Raw genomic sequence first — 19,420 nt, 5'->3', positions numbered from 1 at the left:
TGAGGAAAAAAAAATAATTGAATCCCTTTTGGAATAAGGCTGTAACATGAGGAAATGAGGGAAAAAACAAAGCGCTGTGAATACTTTCCGTATGCACTGTAAATGTGGTCATTTTAATTGCGTAAAGTCGTTGAAACCTTTTCTTTCTTTCTCGGGAAGGAGCAAATATACATGCAATCAGCAATGTCCGAGACCCGTGAAGTGGATCGATGGATTATTCATATATATATATATATATATGTCTGTTTTTGATTTTCAAAGAAATATAGGACAAAGTGTGTAATGATGTATAGTTTTATGTGGAGCAAAGGATGGTTGATAACCCTAAATGTCACTTAGCAATAGCAAACTTATTCAATCAAGATATGTGAAATAGGCAATGGTGACTGTTTATAGATTTAATGTTAGTTCAATTCAGTAATATGCTATGCAAACATTTCCATGAATTTGTAAAATCCAACTCTGTATGAGCCCGATATGTAACAAGACCCGAAATGTCATAACTGGACAATAATGTAACAAAAGTGCTGAGCCCAAAATGTGATTTAAAAAACATTTAATAAAACCAAAAATGTTACAACTGGTAACATGTCCGTGTAAAATCGGCTGTATGGTCAGTCACCCAACCATTAGCCCCGTTACCTGTTGCTAGCTGTTGCTAGCTGATGCAAATAACTTATTACTCAATAAATTCTGTAAAATCCAGTGGTGCATGATGTGTCAAAAAGATTTGGAAGGTTTTGGAATTAGAGAAAACTACCATGAATTACAACACTGATTCCTAATAGGGGGTCCTCCTAGGGGTATGTATAAGCATTATACTCGGGTACTTGTAAAAATGTATCAACCTCTTCTTTTACCATAATAAAAGAGACAAAGAACAAGGTGCATTTATAGAATAAATTGTTTTTGATCAGACAAACAATAATACATCGATCTGAAGATTCTCTAAAGAATGTTCATCTCTCTAAAGACACAACAGAAAATAAACTACATACAATATACACTACAACCTGGCTGAATTCTGTGTGTGTGTATGTGCGTACGTGTGTGTGTATGTTGTATATTATATAATTCTAAACATGGCTTAAAATGATGCAATAAATGTACATTTATCTGAATTAAATATACAAGATTACCTCAATGACTCCCATTGTGTGTTGTCCCACCCTGGGTCTCAGGGGTCATTCTGTTTCCTTCTATTAAGTACTCACGCCGCCTAATTATTCGTCATATTGCTGGGTGGCTGAGGAAAGGACAGCAGAGAAACTGAGAGAGAGACAACAGGAACATTTGAATCAGAAAGCTCTGTGAGAAATTCACTCTGAGGTGAAGATCCTGCATTAATTTCAGCAGCTGATGAGATTTCTTTGTACTTTTTTCCTGATTTTCAAAAGAAGAACAGCAAAATAATGACAGCAAACAAATCCTCACTGGATTTTGTATCTTTGGCAGCATTGGATTTGCCATCTATGCTCATTTATCCTGCCTTTATTTTTGGGTTATTTACCTTTCTCATCACTATCTTTTGTAATGTGCTTATCATTGCAGTTATTGCTTTTAGCAAAGACTTACAGAAACCAAGGTTTCTTCTGCTGGTCAACCTGCCCATTGGTGACATAATAGCAACAATAGGGTTTTTCCCACAGTTTCTCATCAGCATTGTGACGCAGAACCGATTCATCCACTACAACGCATGCGTTACTCAGGCTTTTTTTCTTCATATTTATGGTTGTGCAAACTTCTTAACACTGTCAGCTATGGCATACGACCGATTTATTGCTATATGTGCTCCACTGAGGTACAATGCCATCATGACTCCACAAAAAGTAATGAAATTTATCTTTTGGATTTGGTTTTTTTGCTTTGCCTTGATATTTTCTGTTTTTATGCTGTTGGTACGTGTCAAGATTTGCAGGAACAAGATTGTGGATTTATACTGTAATAATCCATCTATAATGAAACTAATCTGCAGCAACACTACAGTCAACAACTACTATGGATTGTTTACATTAGTTGTGGGTCTGGGAGGTTCAAATTTAGTAGTGATTTACACATATGCACAGATATTGTTCACATGTATCAAGACCAATCAGGTGGACGCCTGGCATAAAGCCATTCAAACTTGTGGAACACATTTAGTTACTTTTTTATTATTACAAACTTTCTCAATGTTTTCACTTGTTGCTCATCGCTTTCAGAACGCACCTGCTTATCTCAGAAAGATTTTGGGAGTGTCTATACTTATATTCCCTCCTATTTTAGACCCAATTATTTATGGATTGAAAGTTCAAGAACTGAGGCTGAACATTGTACGATTCCTGAAAAAAAGATTAGGTTCAACAAAGTGATCTGGTTTCTCTTTTGGCCTCATTCTTCTACATTTAAAACCATTTGTCTCTCTGTAATATGTGCAATATACTGTATATGGGTAAATAATTTAGAATTAATTTTAATGTCTGACAAGAATTGTTGATAACATACATGTATTCTGTTGCAGACAACAATATTGTATTTCTTTGTGTGGTTTTTTATGTCGAGTGAAATTTGATTATGAGTTACTCTAAAATCAGATTTAGTTGAATTATAGTGCAAATGTAAATGTGGATAATGTATAAGGATTTCTATAGGGTAGTTGTTTTTATTTTATTTTTATTTTTTAATCAGATTCAAGCACAGTGCATGGGCAAAAACATTAGTTGAATTCATTCATTTAAATTAACCACAAATCTGGTCAGTGTTTAGTCTGCTGGTTGCTGCTCCACAGGCTTTAAACAGGTAAACTCAGCTGTGTAATGACTAAACACTTATCAGATGTTTCTGTTCAGAGGGTTTTGACTTTAATTTGATCTGACAAAAAAAAAATGTTGACGTGAAAGTAATGTTACTTCACTCACTATAACAGCAATAAATGATGAATTGAACTATGAGATACAGTGGTAACGTCTCTTAACTGTTTAAGTGCTCATTCAATCACAGCTATCACAACGCTGAGACACATGTACACTTTGTCTAAAGTATACTCACGTTTGTATTATTTATAGAAATTAGGGCCACTTGTCTATTTCAAACATGGCTATTACTAGTTATTCTATGTAGATAAACTCATTATTTATCCAAATACGTACCAGTGACACTGTGACAGCAGTCCTCCTTCTTTCCCTATTACCACTATTGAAACACTCTCACACACACACACCAGTGGAACACTCTGGTATATAAATGTAAACTATTCAGTTCAATATTCAGTAATAAACTTCTTTTTTAACTGAAACCTTTTCACATGACGTGGTAAAATGCTCTCATACATTAAAGTGAAATCCTCTCACATATTATAGTTAAATCAATCCATATAATATATGGATGTCCCTGTGATGGACTGGCGCCCTGTCCAGGGTGTACCCCCGCCCAGCGCCCTATGAGAGCCGGAGATTGGCACCGGCAGACCCCTGCGACCCTGATAAACAGGCATAAGCGGGTATGGAGATGGATGGATATTGATGTCCACTCATTTGTGTGCGATAATAGAGCACATATACAGTATATATATATATATATATATATATATATACATACATACTTCTTTTTAGTGTTTCTTCAAACCATGATTTTTATTTTCAAAGGGCAAGTACATTTCAGACTGATAAATAATGGGGGATTTGTTTAAGTTTTTGTGAGACAGGGATCATTAAGCTTGTATATATTTTTGTCTAAAGGACTTCCTTAATATTTCTGTTCTATTATTCTTTTCTCATTTTATTGGATTATCTACCTGTCCAGGGACAATAGGGGGGAAATTGCAAGCTAAAACCTGGTTTCGTACATTTTTTTTTAAATTTTTATACAAGATACTATTTTTGACAGGCATAAATCGGCTGTATTTCAGGGTTTGGTGGAGATATTTGGTTGATTGAGGGGGAGATTTTTGGTCATTACTTGATGTAATGCAGCCATGTCCAAAGTCTGGCCCGGGGACTAATTGCGGCCCTTGTTCAAATTTCCACTGGCCCGCAACCTCTGTCATGAAATCAATATAATGTGGGCCCCCGGCACCATTGACCACAGTTTAAATAAATAAATAATAAAAAAAATACAAAAAGCAATTTTATATTTCACTGAATAAGACATTTGAATAAGAAAATTGTTGGTGTTTACATGTTTTGAATTTACAGTGAGCATTTCATTGTGAATAACATGTAATGTTGCACATGAACCTAGATATATTTAATATTCCAGAAAGTTGTTTTTTTTTTTTTCCAGACATATGTTTTCTTCATTTTGTGATCTTCACATATAAAAAGCAGTGATTTTAATATAAACTTATTTAAATATATTTGTGTTCCGCATGAATAAATGACAAGTGTTCCATTTGCAACACAAAATTCATAAAATAGTTGATTTGCATTTGATGTTAATGGTTCAAAGAATTTCAGGGTGAATGGTTGGCCCCCACACATTTTCGCTTTGCTAAATCTGTCCCTCTTTACAAAAAGTTTGGACACCCCTGATGTAATGTGTTTGTTGATGATTTAAAACTATTTTTACTGCTGATTTTAAAAGCTTTTGCTGCTGATTTGAATGTTCTTAATGATTTTTAAACTGTTGAATGTTTTCTGTTACACGTTTTGATCATGTAAAGCACGTTTAGTTGCCTTGTGTATGACATTCGCTTTCCAAATAAATTTGCCTTGTCCTGCCTTCATATTAAGAGCATTCAATAGACTGTTTCAGTCATGTGTATGAGAGAATTTCATTAGTGTGAGTGTGTGAGAGCATTGTGCTTGTGAAAATGTTTCACGAGTGAGTGAGAAAGCGTTTCAGTACTTTTTGAGAAAGCAGTTCACTAGTGTGTGTGTGAGCGTTTCACTAGTTTATGAGAGAGTGTTTTACAAATGTGTGAGAGTGTTTCACTAGTTTACGAGAGAATGTTTCATGAATGTGTGAGAGATAATTTTACTACTCTGTGTGAGTGTTTCAGTAGTTTGTGATTAAGTGTTTCACTAGTGCGAGAGTGTTTCAGTAGTTTACGAGAGAGTGTTTTACAAATGTGTGTTTCACTAGTTTGAGAGAATGTTTCACTGATGTGCGAGAGATGATTTCACTAGTGTGTAAACGAGCGTTTCAGTAGTTTGTGAGAGTGTTTCACAAGTGAGTGAGAGAGTGTTTTACTGGTGTGTGAGAGAGTATTTCACTAGTGTGTGAGAGAGCGTTTCATGAGTGTGTGAGTGTTTCACTAGTGTGTGTGGGAGAGTGTTTCACTAGTGTGCGTGAGAGAGTGTTTCACTCGTGTGTGAGAGAGCGTTTCACTAGTGTGAGTGTTTCACTAGTGTGTGTAAGAAAGTATTTCACTAGTGCGTGAGAGAGGGTTTCACTAGTGTATGACAGTGTTTCACTAGTGTGAGAGAGCGTTTCACTAGTGTGTGAGATAATGCTTCACTAGTGTGTGAGTGTTTCACTAGTGTGTGTAAGAAAGTATTTCACTAGTGCGTGAGAGAGGGTTTCACTAGTGTATGACAGTGTTTCACTAGTGCGTGAGAGTGTTTCACTAGTGTGTGAGAGAGCTTTTCACTAGTGTGTGAGATAATGTTTCACTGGTGTGTGAGAGAGCGTTTCACTAGTGTGTGAGAGAATGTTTCACTAGTGTGTGAGTGAGAGAGCGTTGCACGAGTGTGTGAAAAAGTATTTCACGAGTGTGTGAGAGAGTGTTTCACTAGTGTGTGTGAGAGTGTTTCACTAGTGTGAGAGAATGTTTCAGTAGTGTGTGAGAGTGTTTCACTAGTGTGTGCGAGAGAGCGTTTCACTAGTGTGTGAGAGAATGTGTCAGTAGTGTGTGAGAGTGTTTCACTAGTGTGTGACAGAGTGTTTCACTAGTGTGTGAGAGAATGTTTCACCAGTGTGTGAGAGAGCATTTCACTAGTGTGTGAGAGAATGTTTCACTCGTGTGTGAGATAATGTTTCACTAGTGTGTGACAGAGTGTTTCACTAGTGTGTGAAAGAGGGTTTCACTAGTGTATGAGAGAGAGTTTTACTAGTGTGCGAGAGAGTATTTCACTAGTGTGTGAGATAATGTTTCTCTAGTGTGTGAGAGAGCATTTCATGAGTGTGTGAAAGAAAGTTTCACTAGTGTGTGAGAAATTGTTTCACTAGTTTTGAGAGAGTGTTTCACACCAGCCTGTCATTGCCCGATCCCGCTCAATCTCAGAAGTTAAATAGGTCTGGGTCTGGTTAGTAGCTGGATGGGAGGCCATTGAGAATTCCAGGTGCCACAGTGAGAGACAGTCGCTCCAGTGGTATCTGTCATTGTGTCCTTGGGCAAGACACTTCATCCACATTGCCTAGTATGAAGGTTGTGGTTGGAGGGGCCGATGACGCACTATGGCAGCATTGCTTCTGTCAGTCAGCCCCAGGGCAGCTGTGCTTACAATAGTAGCTTACCACCACTAAGTGTGGAGTGAAATAATAATGCATTCATTCTGTAATGCACTTTGAGTGTCCATGATGAAGCGCTATATACAATCCAATGCATTCTTATTATTTTTATTAGTGTCTAAGTGTGTTTCACAAGTGTATTTGAGTGGATCATTTTTCAATTGTTTAAGTGTGTTATATTGAGTGTTTCACTTTTATATACAAGAGCATTTTGCATTTGTGTGTGACAAGTAATTATGAATAATGTTCCAGACTTCCTCTTGGGATTATTACAATACATTGACAATTAAACCAGCAAAAATACCTCAAATAATATTTTTCTGAACAAAACTTCTACTCACGAAAGTCATTCGTTCCAGTCAGTTGTCCCACCCTGGGTCTCATGGGTGATTTTTTGTTTTTATAAAGGCTCACTCCCAAAACTGGTCGTCACATTGCTGGGTGGCTGAGGAAAGGACAGCAGAGTAACTGAGACGGAGAGAGACAACAGGAACATTTGAATCAGAAAGCTCTGTGAGAAATTCTCTCTGAGGTGAAGATCCTGCATTTATTTCAGCAGCTGATGAGATTTCTATGAACTCTTTCCTAATTTTCAAAAGAAGAACAGCAAAATAATGAAAGCGAATGAATCCTCACTGGATTTTGTTTCTCTTGCAGCATTGAATTTGCCATCTATGTTCATTTATCCTGCCTTTATCTTTGGGTTATTTACCTTTCTCATCACTATCTTTTGTAATGTGCTTATCATTGCAGTTATTGCTTTTAGCAAAGACTTACAGAAACCAATGTTTCTCCTGCTGGTCAACCTGCCCATTGGTGACATATTGGCATTAATAGCTTTTTTCCCACAGTTTCTCATCAGCATTGTGACGCAGAACCGCTCGATCACCTATAACGCATGCATGTCTCAAGCTTTTTTCATTCACTTATATGGTTGTACAAACATCTTTACACTGTCAGCTATGGCATACGACCGATTTATTGCTATATGTGCTCCACTGAGGTACAATGCCATCATGACTCCACAAAAAGTAATACAATTCATATTTTGGATTTGGTTTTTTTGCTTTTCCTTGATATTATCTGTTTTTATGCTGTTGGTACGTTTCAAGATTTGCAGGAACAAGATTGTGGATTTATACTGTAATAATCCATCTATCATGAAACTAATCTGCGACAACACTGCAGTCAACAACTACTATGGATTGGTGATGTTAATTTTGACTCTTGGAGGTTCAAGTTTAGTAGTGATTTACACATATGCACAGATATTGTTCACATGTATCAAGACCAATCAGGTGGACGCCTGGCATAAAGCCATTCAAACTTGTGGAACACATTTAGTTGCTTTTTTATTTTTTCAAACTTTCACAATGTTTTCACTTGTTGCTCATCGCATTCAGAACGCACCTACTTCCCTCAGAAAGATTTTGGGAGTGTCTATACTTATATTCCCTCCCATTTTAGACCCAATTATTTATGGATTGAAAGTTCAAGAACTGAGGCTGAACATTGTACGATTCCTGAAAAAAAGATTAGGTTCAACAAAGTGATCTGGTTTCTCTTTTGGCCTCATTCTTCTACATTTAAAACCATTTGTCTCTCTGTAATATGTGCAATATACTGTATGTGAGTAAATAATTTAGAATTCATTTTAATTCCTGACAAGAATTGTTGTTAACATGTATTATTATTGTACTTCTTTGTGTGATATATTGTCTGATTATGAGTTACTCTAAGATCAGATTTAATTGAATTATAGTGCAAATGTAAATGTGGATAATGTATTAGGATCTCTATAGGGTTGTTGTTGTTTTGTTTTTTTTTTAAATCAGAATCAAATACAATGCATGAGCAAAAACATCAGTTGAATTCATTCATTAAATTTAAGATCAAATTTGGTCAGTGTTTAGTCTGCTGGTTACTGCTGGTTACTGCTCTACAGGCTTTAAACAGGTAAACTCAGCTGTGTAATGACTAAACGGCAACACTTATCAGATGTTTCTGTTCAGAGGGTTTTGACTTTAATTTAATTTGACAAAAAAATTGTTGACATGAATATTATGTTTCTTCACTCACTATAACAACAATAAATGATGAGTTGAACCATGAGATACAGTGGCAACGTGTGCTCGTTCAATCACACAGGTATTTCACAGCTCAGACACACAAACTTTGTCTAAAGCAGGGGTGCACACTTTTTCGGCTCGCGAGCTACGGCTATTCACGTTCTACTGTGTTGGAGGGTATTATAATTGTGAATAATTAGATAATAAAGACGTAATATTTACACTATTACAATTAGTATTATCATATTAATATTACTATTAAAATTATTAAAGGATATTCAATATTTGTATAATATTAAGGCAAGGCAAATGTATTTGTATAGCACATTTCATACACAAAGCAATTCAATGTGCTTTACATGATTAAAAAGTGCATCAGAAAAGATTCAACAGATAAAATAAACAAGAACATTAAATCAGTGGCAAAAACATTTAAAATGAGCAGTCAGCCATATGCAAAAAAAGAGCCTTAAACTGGGATTTAAAAACGTTTTAAAAAGCTGACTTCAGTTCTGATGCAGTTTGTCCCACTTCTATGTTTTAAAATAAAAAAATAATAATATTGAAACAGTAACACTTAATAACTGAGTGATTAAAATCTATTTAAATAATGCAAATAAGAAAAATATTTTTAAAATGCAAAGCACCAAACACAGCTGCTCACTTCATCAAAGACCCACAAGAAAAAGCATATTTAGTAGTACACAGAGTGTTTCAGTATGTGTAGCTCACTTTGTTTTTCAGAACAGTGGTTCCCAATTTAGTGGTTCCGACCCCATGGAGGGTCGCGAACCGCCAATTTGGGGTCACAAGATGATTTCAAGAATGCTCCTCAGGAGGCGATAACAGATTTACGACACTCATATTTGCACATCCCTTAACTGCACCACGTGTTAATAGTAATAACACCAAAGACAAACCAGAAAGGCCAGTAGAGAGGGCAACAGGGGAGACTAAAGAAATACTGCTGCAAACACACAAACATGGTGGCTCGGCGTTCCCCCCCTCCTCACCGAAGGAACTCAGGGTCGACCCGCTTCCTCTGGAGGGGTCTGGGTCTTACCCTCTCCCTCCGCAGATGGCTTCAGTCTCTGTCACGGGGCTGCTCCGACCCCTCTGGCACTCCGCATCCCCCGTCAAGCGACTGGCTCGCCAAGGGCCCTCGTGGGGAATGTGCCGGTGTCTGTGGGGGTGTGCAGGCACTGACCACGGCTCGGTTGCCGTAAAAAACCCCACTCTGCGCCGGCAATCTCACCCTGGCCGTCATGTCTCGCGTTATCCCTGTCTCAAGGGGAAAGAAAAACCAGGCTTTGCCTGGACTCTGTGCCCGGTTTGTGGCTATTAAATCTACCATGACTAATTGTTCTGATAACATGTAAATAACTTCATGGATGTCCTGCTGTTAAGGTCATGTTTGTTTAAGTTGATAAATGCACAAGACCTGTGTGCAGTGCATGTTTTTTTACATTTTCAATCACCACCTGGGATAGTGGGGGTCGCCAGTCTCTGTCACCGTTATTTTGGGGGTTGCAGGCAGAAAAGTTTGGGAAGGCTTATCCTGGAACTCAGAAATTCAAGTGACAAGCTGGTCAGGAACGCTGGTGTAAAAATCCAAACTTTGTCACTCCAGTAATTCTACAATTTGTAGTTCAATCCCTTGTGTTATCTCAACTCAATAATTGTTTACCTATATCGGGTGCCGGACTCCAGTCCCAGAGGGCCGGATTCCTGAGACTTTCAGATGTCTCCCTGCTCCAACTCACCAGAATCAACTGAATGGCTTGTTATCATGCTTCTGCAGAGCTTGAAGACAACACATTGGTTTCAAACTCCAGAGGTCCCACAGGATGATGGAATAACACCAGCTTTCTGTTTCCCGCTCAAATGAGAACAAATAAACTGTACTATGTTTGAAAAGTCACAAAAGAAAACATTATTGGAATGGTTTCTGCAGAAATTGAAATTGCAAATATTGTCTGTCCTATGCCACTCTTGAGCTAAGACATAACCACCAGGGGTTCAGACGAACCTTGCTCACAGCGAAAACTTAAGACACAAAACAGCGTGCCTGAAAGCTAACCTTGCTTCTGAACCGCGGATCGAAATTGTGGTTCCCCTGCTCCTAGTCTGAAATCGGCTGCGATCAACTCAGAAGGGGTTGTGGATCGGTCGATAGGAACCCCGCTGTTTAAAGAAACAGAACTGAACGGCGGCACGCCAGCGCTTCTCCTGCTACACGAACTTTGTTCCTGCAAACCCAGAACGCCTCCTGGTCCAACCCGGGCCGCATCTCAAGGTATGGACCAGCAGTGGACTGACTCACTTAAAACCGCAATACATCATCATACAAAACACCCATTCCTACAAACACACAATACCCCATTATGTTTCACACATCCACCATGTCATATGTTTGTCCGTTCTCCCGTCTGTTTTTCCCTCTTTGTTTTTATGAGCTCGCTTTATGATTTAATTCCTTGATTTTTTCAGATTAGTTTAGAACAGTTACTCACGTTTCTATGTATAATCCTCACTTTTATTATCTTAGAAATGCATTTCCTCATGATTTAATCACCACATTGTTCACGTTTTTTATTGAATTATGTAAATAAACGGTTTAACTGTAATTGTTGATTCCTCTGATTTCTTAAAGCTGTGTATTAAGGTGTAGATGTGCTGTAGGAATCTACTTTCCTGGTTCAATATTGGGTTAAGTCTGAAGAAAAACTGAGATATATTTCCTCTTTTTAAGAGGTGGCACCCCGGTTTCCATTGAGCTAATATCAATAATCATAATTAATATTCTCATTCATATAACCCATTATTAATAACCATTATCTTCCGACATCTCTATTACCGATTGGCCAAAGTACGTGACCCGGAAGTGTACTCTCATCCGACACTAATGGCTATGCTAATGGCAGTACGGCAGAATAAGCCTTTTCACACTCTCGCACTGGTGCAGTTTTTTCGCATTAGGTCAAAGGTCAAGAGGGATAAACTCGCCATGGTTGATGGTGTTGGAAGCAAGCCTGACAGAGATTTAGATTATTTTACCCATTTTAGCGTTGATTCCTTGAAATAATTTTTGCGTAAACATGGTGTTGGTTTCTTAGGCAGAAAGACCGAGTTAGCTGCTAAAGCTAATGTTGCACGCAAGCTGAAAATTCTGTTTTTTCTGACTTTTCAAACTGTTTCAGCTGATGGCGTTACTCCAGTTCACTTATCAACCTGTCCATCTTGTGCACTTCCTTCTAATTTGTAAATTTAATTAAAATAATAGCTTACAATAAAAATAATCATGGACCTGGTTAGTGAATGATGTACCTCATGAATTTACTTTTTCACAGTGAGAACTCATACAGTCCTTTTCACACTCGGAAATCTCACTTGTCCCAACAATAATAATAATACATTTTATTTATAAGCGTTTTTCAAAAACTCTAAAACCCTTTACAGTTGTTAAAACAATTACACAAATATGAAAAAGAAACCAACAACAATAAAGTAAATAGAGAAAATACATAATCAAAAGTTAAAAGCTTGTAGGATTGTGGAAGCAGAGAAGGTCTATCGCTTTGATACTGTTTCTCACATCGGTTTTACTAAAGTGTTCAGATCAGCAGAAAGCCATGGTTTCCTTCAGTCCGTATATGTGCTTTGTTCCCGGGTAGAGTCCGCTGAAGACCACGGATTCCTGTGGCACATAACCTGTTACTAGAAATGTGTTAATCCTGTTCACCATATTAGTGCTAATTAGTGGAAGAACATCTTTAACTAGTGGAGTTGGGATTCGATCCAAAATACAGGTTGTTGCTTTAGAACCACTGACTATTGAGGTCGATTCAGATAAACCAGTTGGAGTGAAACTAATTGCAATTTAAGAAATTATTGAGCACGCCTGCAGGGAGAACATTAGCTTTGTTTTTAATTGTTAAAATTTTATCAGTAAAGAAATTGATCAAATCTCTGGTCTTTGGAGAGAGCAGACGTGTTTTCATTCGCTCCGATAACACGACCTTGGCTACAGCTGGCTACAGCTGGCTACAGCTGAACAGCCTGAAAAATTGGGCCCAAGACTGAAGGAAAATGGTGAAAAAACAGCAGGGAGGCCCTTCAGAACCCAATTCGGGTTTGGAAGAGGTCAAGGAGATGATACGCGAGGGTCTACGAAACCTATCTGCCGAGATAAAGTCGTTGGAAAAGACGCTGGAAAACTCACTGGAAAACCTACAAAGCGAAGCAAAGGTACTGAAAGAAAAGAATGAAAGAAATGCTGAAGAGATAAAATTGTTGAACGCCAGGGTTGAACAGCTGGAACAAAAGGAAAGAGAGAAAGATGTCATCATCACAGGCCTAAAGATAAAACCCAGGAGTTACGCGAGTGACGAAGAAACAAAATCGATTGAACAACAGGTCATTGACTACCTGGAGTCGAAGGACATTGTCCTGAACCCTGACAACATCAACTCCTGCCATCTCCTGCCAAAGAAAAATGATAACAGAGCTGTAAATATAACCTTCACGAATATGAAATTCAAAGGAGAACTACTGAAGCAAGGAAGAAAGCTGAAGGAAACGAAGGTTTTTATTAATGAAAGCCTGACAAAAAAAAATGCAAGCATCGCATGGAAGGCACTCCAAATAAAAAAAAGGAGGAAAGATTCTAAAGCAGTGGGCAAGGAACTGCGGGATTTACATCACACCACTGGGAGAAGAGAACGGAAAACCAATCCTCATCAAAACGATGGAAGACTTGGGAAAATACGAAGGATCCACCTAAACAACAACATTACTGATGGTAATCATGGATATGGACCCAGATCTATATAAACACTGGAAACAAAACTCAGACTGTGATTATTTTACGGAGACTGAATTAAATGTGGAAACCAAGAGTAAAAAAGGTCTGTCATTTATTCATTTCATTTGCTAGGTGGTGGGATTACATTAAATTTAAATTCAAAGTGTTTATTGTCATATGTGCAGTTAGAAACACGTTTTCCTGTACCATAAAATTACTGCATTGGTTATGAACTAAGATATAATAATGTGTTTATACAAGTTAAATCTAACAGTGGAAAATACAACACTGCCAATAGAACTAACAACAGCTGGATTAACCTTGATGTAGAGACAAAACAAGCTGCAAACTTGTGTGTCCAAAAGAGACATTCCCGAGTGGTGACATCATGGATGAAAAGGGAAAAACCTTCCAAACACCTTCGAAAGAAGAACTATTCTTGAACTGGAGGAATGCTAACAACGTCTGGCAGGGAACAAGGCCAACACGAACAACGATAGAGAGGAGGAGGAATAAAAAAAAAAAAAAGACAACACTGACTACAGATAAGAATACACAAAAAAGGACTGTTCAGAACAACTCAAGAATGTTTGACCAGAGAGACATGTAAACCCATGTAAATTTGCGATGGTAAAACGGGGGAAGGGACCCAGATAAGCAAACTGCTTCTCTCGTCTCCTTTTTCGGCATGTACAAAAAAAAAAAAAAAAAAAGTGAATGTAACCATGTCGGAAATAAACTGAATATATAAATAAATAAAATTAAGTCGTCACTGCTCAGGTGGACAGAAATAAAAGGTTCAACAGAGCTGTGGCTTTTCGTGAGCCTAGCTACAGTGTTGAATAGAAACCAAGGATTGTTCTTGTTTTCCTTTATTAAAGTTGAATAATAAGAGGTTCCCGCTTTGCGGAGAGCTTTTTTTATAAACTAACAAACTTTCTCTCAAGGCACTATAAACTTCTTCCAAGTTTGAGGAGAGCCACTTTCTTTCTAATTTTCGCGATGCCTGTTTTAGAAAATGCAATTTAGATTCCTACCAGGGGGTGACTTTTTTATGTAATATCATCTTCTTTTTAAGCGGGGCAATAACATCCAGAGTTGTGTGCAGTGACAACATTGCACTGTTGATAAGATCATCTATTTTCTCTGTTGTAGGACATTGATAGCTACTTTCCATTGAAATATCATATGGATCAGAGGTAAGCAATGATGGAGCTAAATCTTTAAATCTAGCTACAGCTTTTTCAGAGTGTGATCTACTAGAATGTACTCTTCTCTCAGAGTTTAAGCAGGCTGATATTCTAAATTCAAAGGATAACAGGAAGTGATCTGAAAGAATAGGATTTTGAAGATTTATTGTCAGGCAGTGTTGGGAACGTTACTTTAAAAAAGTAATTAGTTATAGCTACTCACTACTTGTTCAAAAAGTAACTGCGTTAGTAACTAAATTACTCTATAATAAAAGTAACTCATTACAAACTCAAAAGTTGCTCTATGTCAAATAATTCACATTTTTTAGATGTGTGTGTCGTGAGGTGCTTCATTAATTTTGAGTTGCTTACAACGGATGTCGACAAAGTCTTCTCTCCTGGATATAATGAACACTTCACATACATGTTCTTGCCTTTGACCACAATTAATTTAAAGTAGTGTTTGTATCGTCACCTTAAAAATGTCAACTTTTCATCAGACTGCTCCACGCTCGCCATCTCTGCTGCTTCATCCAATCTGTAGTGTGTGTGTGTGTGTGTGTCGTGTGTGCTGGCACGTCGCCTTAGCCAATCATAATCGCTCGTCTTGTTTTTAACCCGCCTCCTCTTGCTGGCACATGTGTAAAAACAGTGGCTCTGATTGGCTACCATGAAACATGACGCCGCCTAAGCCAATCATAATCGCTCACCTTGTTTTTAACCCACCTCCTCACAACAGCGGAATCAGAAGCCGGGGATGCTTTCGGATCACAGTTTATTTAATCAATGCATGTAACTCACCTCATTTAACATTCAGTAACGATAACGGCGTTGTAACGGCGTAAAAAGTAATTAGTTAGATTACCCCGTTACTGAAAAACAAACGCCGTTACAAAACGCCGTTATTTTAAACGCTGTTATTCCAAACACTGTTGTCAGGTGGTCAATATCTAAACCATATGTTACAACAAGGTCCAGGACATGATTAAGATAATGAGTTGGTTTGTTTACATTTTGTGTAAAGCTGATTGAATCTAATAGTGAGGTAAATCATTTATTTAAGCTGTTGTTTTCATCATCAACATGAATGTTGAAATCACCTACTATGATAGCTTTATCAGTGCTCAGCACCAGATCAGTGAGAAAGTCAGAGAACTCAGAGAGAAAGTCAGAATATGGACCAGGAGGACGTAAATATAACCAATAAAGTTGGTTTTTCTATCTTGTTTTTGGGATGGAGGCACGATCAGGTGCTGAGGAAGCTGGCTGAACACACAAAAACCATGAGGCTCATGGCAAATGAGAAGCCCATTTCCCAGCAGAGAATTGGTTTGTCCATTTGTCCAGAGCTGCCCACAACAGGAAAGAACATCAGTCCTGACCAAAGGCAAAGACTGTTCAGTAACAGCAGACGTCGACAAGCAGCTATGTTTTCCCATTGACATCACCATAACCACATTGAGACCTGACATGGTCCTGATGTTGACATTAAAGAAAAAGGTTCTATTAGTCGAGCTGACATCCCATTGGACAATGGCATCCAAGAGGCATATGAGAGGAAGAAGACACTGTATGCTGACCTTGTGAATGCGAATAATGCACAGCCCTTTTTCGCAATGAAATCAGCTGAAACTCATCACTTGTTAAAACTTCAGGTCTGTCTTAAAGACATCAAATCCTGGATGAGTTGTAACTTTCTCCTTCTCAACCAGGATCAAACAAAAGTTATTTTATTTAGAGACAAATTATCAGAGCAAACAGTACCCTTGGACGGCTATACTCCGTCACCCCGCACCACAGTGAAAAACTTCACTGGACTACCACCTCCGTAATATCTCTAAAATCAGGAATATTTTGGCCGAGGGTGACACTGAAAAATGAAACCATGCATTTGTTTCATCCAGACTAGATTACTGAAACTTTTTACTCAGGATGTCACAGTAACACATTAAAAATCTTCAGTTGATCCAGAATACTGCAGCGAGAGTAGCAACAGGTACAAGCAGGATATTGGCTTCCCTTCATTGGCTTCCTGTAAAATATAGAATAGAATTTAGAATCCTCCTGTTAGCATACAAAGCTCTTCGTGATAAAGCTCCTGTATATCTTAACGACACGTTATTGCCCTATATCATCCGGGCAGAACACTCTGCTCTCAGCTCTCAATTTCTACTGGAAATTCCAAGCGTGTCTAAAAGAAGAACAGAAGGCAGAGAGTTGGGCCACCAGGCTCCTCACCTTTGGAACCAGCTCCCAGTCTCAGAATGGGAGGCAGCTACTGTCTCCACCTTTAAGACTAAAACTTAAACCCTACTTGGTCAAAAAAAGCATATATCGTATAAAAGCACATATGTAAACAATAGAGACAAAGCCCTAAAACCTAACAATAGACACTAAAAACTGAAATTGCATCGAAAAACACAAACCCTCATCACATCTGCACATACTTCAACAGTATATCATGTTTTTCTGAAGTCTGTGCTTTCTCATTGTCATTCTGTCTCTTTTTTCTGTTTGTGTGTGTGTTGGCGCTGGAGTTTGCAGTTTCTAATCTGTGGTTCGCGGCTCAACAAGTCTGGGACACTTTGATGTTCCATCTCTATCCTGTTCTGTTCTCCTCTTTCTGTCCAATAACCCCAACCAGTCGACGCAGATGGCTGCCACCTCTGAGTCTGGTTCTGCTGGAGATTTCTTCCAGTTAAATGTCAGTTTTTTTCTCCTCACTGTGGTGGAAGCTTGGTGATGTGGAATTTTGTTGGGTTTAATCTAAACAATTTTATATTTTGTGAGAGCTTTGAGACGACTTGTAATTAGAGCGATATGAATAAAAAAAATATTGAATAGTTGTGTGAGAGCATTTTACTAGTGTTTACAAGAGCATGAAATATGTGTATATGAGAGGAAAATCTGAATAATGTCCAAGACTCCCCTTTACACATGTGAGTGTAAAATATTATTTAATTTTAAACATTGATTGAAATGTTACAATAAATTGACATTTATCGGAATTAAACCAACAAAAATATCTCAAATGATAGTTTTCTGAAGAAAACTTCTACACTTGAAAGTCATTTGTTCCAGTCAGTCCCACCCTGGGTCTCATGGGTCATTTTTTGTTTTTATAAAGGCTCACGCCCAAACCAGGTCGTCACATTGCTGGGTGGCTGAGGAGAGGACAGCAGAGGAACTGAGAGAGAGAGACAACAGGAACATTTGAATCAGAAAGCTCTGTGAGAAATTCTCTCTGAGGTGAAGATCCTGCATTGGTTTCAACAGCTGACAAGATTTCTTTGTACTTTTTTCCTAATTTTCATAAGAACAGCAGCAAAATAATGACAGCAAATGAATCGTCACTTGATTTTGTATCTCTTGCAGCACTGGATTTGCCACCTATGTTAATTTATCCTGCCTTTATCTTTGGGTTATTTACCTTTCTCATCACTATCTTTTGTAATGTGGTTGTCATTGCAGTTATTGCTTTTAGCAAAGACTTACAGAAACCAATGTTCCTCCTGATGGTCAACCTGCCCATTGGTGACATAATAGCATTAATAGCTTTTTTTCCACAGTTTCTCATCAGCATTGTGACGCAGAACCGCTTGATCACCTACAACGCATGCATGTCTCAAGCTTTTTTCCTTCACTTTTATGGTGGTGCTAACATCTTTACACTATCTGTTATGGCATATGACCGATATATTGCTATATGTGCTCCACTGAGGTACAATGCCATCATGACTCCACAAAAAGTAATACAATTAATATTTTGGATTTGGTTTTTTTGCGTTGCCATGATGTTTTCTGTTTTTTTGCAGTTGGCACGTTTCAAGATTTGCAGGAGCAAGATTGTGGATTTATACTGTAATAATCCATCTATAATGAAATTAATCTGCAACAACACTGCAGTCAACAACTACTATGGATTGTTTACATTAATTTTGTCTCTGGGAGGTTCAAGTCTAGTAGTGATTTACTCATATACACAGATATTGTTCACGTGTGTCAAGACCAATCAGGCGGACGCCTGGCATAAAGCCATTCAAACTTGTGGCACACATTTAGTTAGTTTTTTATTATTCCAAGTCTTCACAATGATTTCATTTCTTGCTCATCGCTTTCAGAACGCACCTGCTTCCCTCAGACAAATTTTGGGACTGTGTATACTTATTTTCCCTCCTGTTTTAGACCCAATTATTTATGGATTGAAAGTTCAAGAACTGAGGCTGAACATTGTACGATTCTTAAAAAAAACATTGGGTTTGACAAAGTGAGGCAGTGGTGGCGTAACAGTGAAGGTAAAGGAAGCAGGCTTGTAATCAGAGGATTAGCAGTTCTAATCCAACCTGTGCCATCACTGTGGGATGTTGAGTAAGTCCCTTAACTCTAACTGCTCATGTTGTATGTTACTTTGGATAAAAGCATCTGCTGAATGATATTGAAAATGAAATATATTTAAAATAGTTTCTCTGTGTAATATGTGCAATATATACAGTATGTGGGTAAATAACTTACATTTTGTTTTAATTTCTGACAATCATTGGTCACGCATGTATTCTGTGCAGACAATAGTACCAGAATTATTGCATTTCTTTGTGTGATATCTTATGTGTAAAAATGCATCATGTGTTACTCTAAGGATCAGATTTCATTGAATTTTAGTGCAAATGTAAAGGTGAATAATTTATCTGGTTACTCATAGGGTAATTTTTGTTGTTTTTTTTGTTTTGTTTATACCAAAATCAAATACAGACATGGACAAAAGCAACAGTTGGAGTTATTCATTTAACTCAGCCTCAAAACTGTTCAAGTGCTCGTTCAATTCCACAGATATGTCACTTGTCTTTTCAAAATATGCCTTATGTTTATGTATCTGAACTCACAGTATTTATTTATTTATTTTTTAATCTAAATATATAACAGTGAATGTC

At 37.8% G+C, this 19,420-nt stretch overlaps 3 protein-coding genes across 3 annotated transcripts; all 3 read left to right on the top strand.

Annotated features, from left to right (window-relative positions):
• The first annotated feature begins 1,412 nt into the window (after positions 1–1,412).
• Positions 1,413–2,351, top strand: LOC114474206 (putative gustatory receptor clone PTE03). The gene has a single exon (XM_028464341.1). It carries the CDS (start codon positions 1,413–1,415, stop codon positions 2,349–2,351), a length of 939 nt encoding a protein of 312 aa, XP_028320142.1.
• A 4,014-nt stretch (positions 2,352–6,365) lies between these two features.
• On the top strand, positions 6,366–12,182 carry LOC114474578 (putative gustatory receptor clone PTE03). Its single transcript, XM_028464985.1, has 4 exons — positions 6,366–6,396; positions 7,087–7,943; positions 11,659–11,669; positions 12,173–12,182. Exons 1-4 carry the CDS (start codon positions 6,366–6,368, stop codon positions 12,180–12,182), a joined length of 909 nt encoding a protein of 302 aa, XP_028320786.1.
• Positions 12,183–17,824: 5,642 nt separating this feature from the next.
• LOC114474807 (putative gustatory receptor clone PTE03) lies at positions 17,825–18,763 on the top strand. Its single transcript, XM_028465336.1, has one exon. The coding sequence runs from the start codon at positions 17,825–17,827 to the stop codon at positions 18,761–18,763; it is 939 nt and encodes a 312-aa protein (XP_028321137.1).
• The last annotated feature ends 657 nt before the right edge of the window (positions 18,764–19,420 follow it).

This window comes from Gouania willdenowi, chromosome 13 (genome assembly GCF_900634775.1).
Source record: "Gouania willdenowi chromosome 13, fGouWil2.1, whole genome shotgun sequence".
Classification (NCBI taxonomy): Eukaryota; Metazoa; Chordata; class Actinopteri; order Blenniiformes; family Gobiesocidae; genus Gouania; species Gouania willdenowi.
This window is presented reverse-complemented; position numbering and strand designations above follow the sequence as displayed.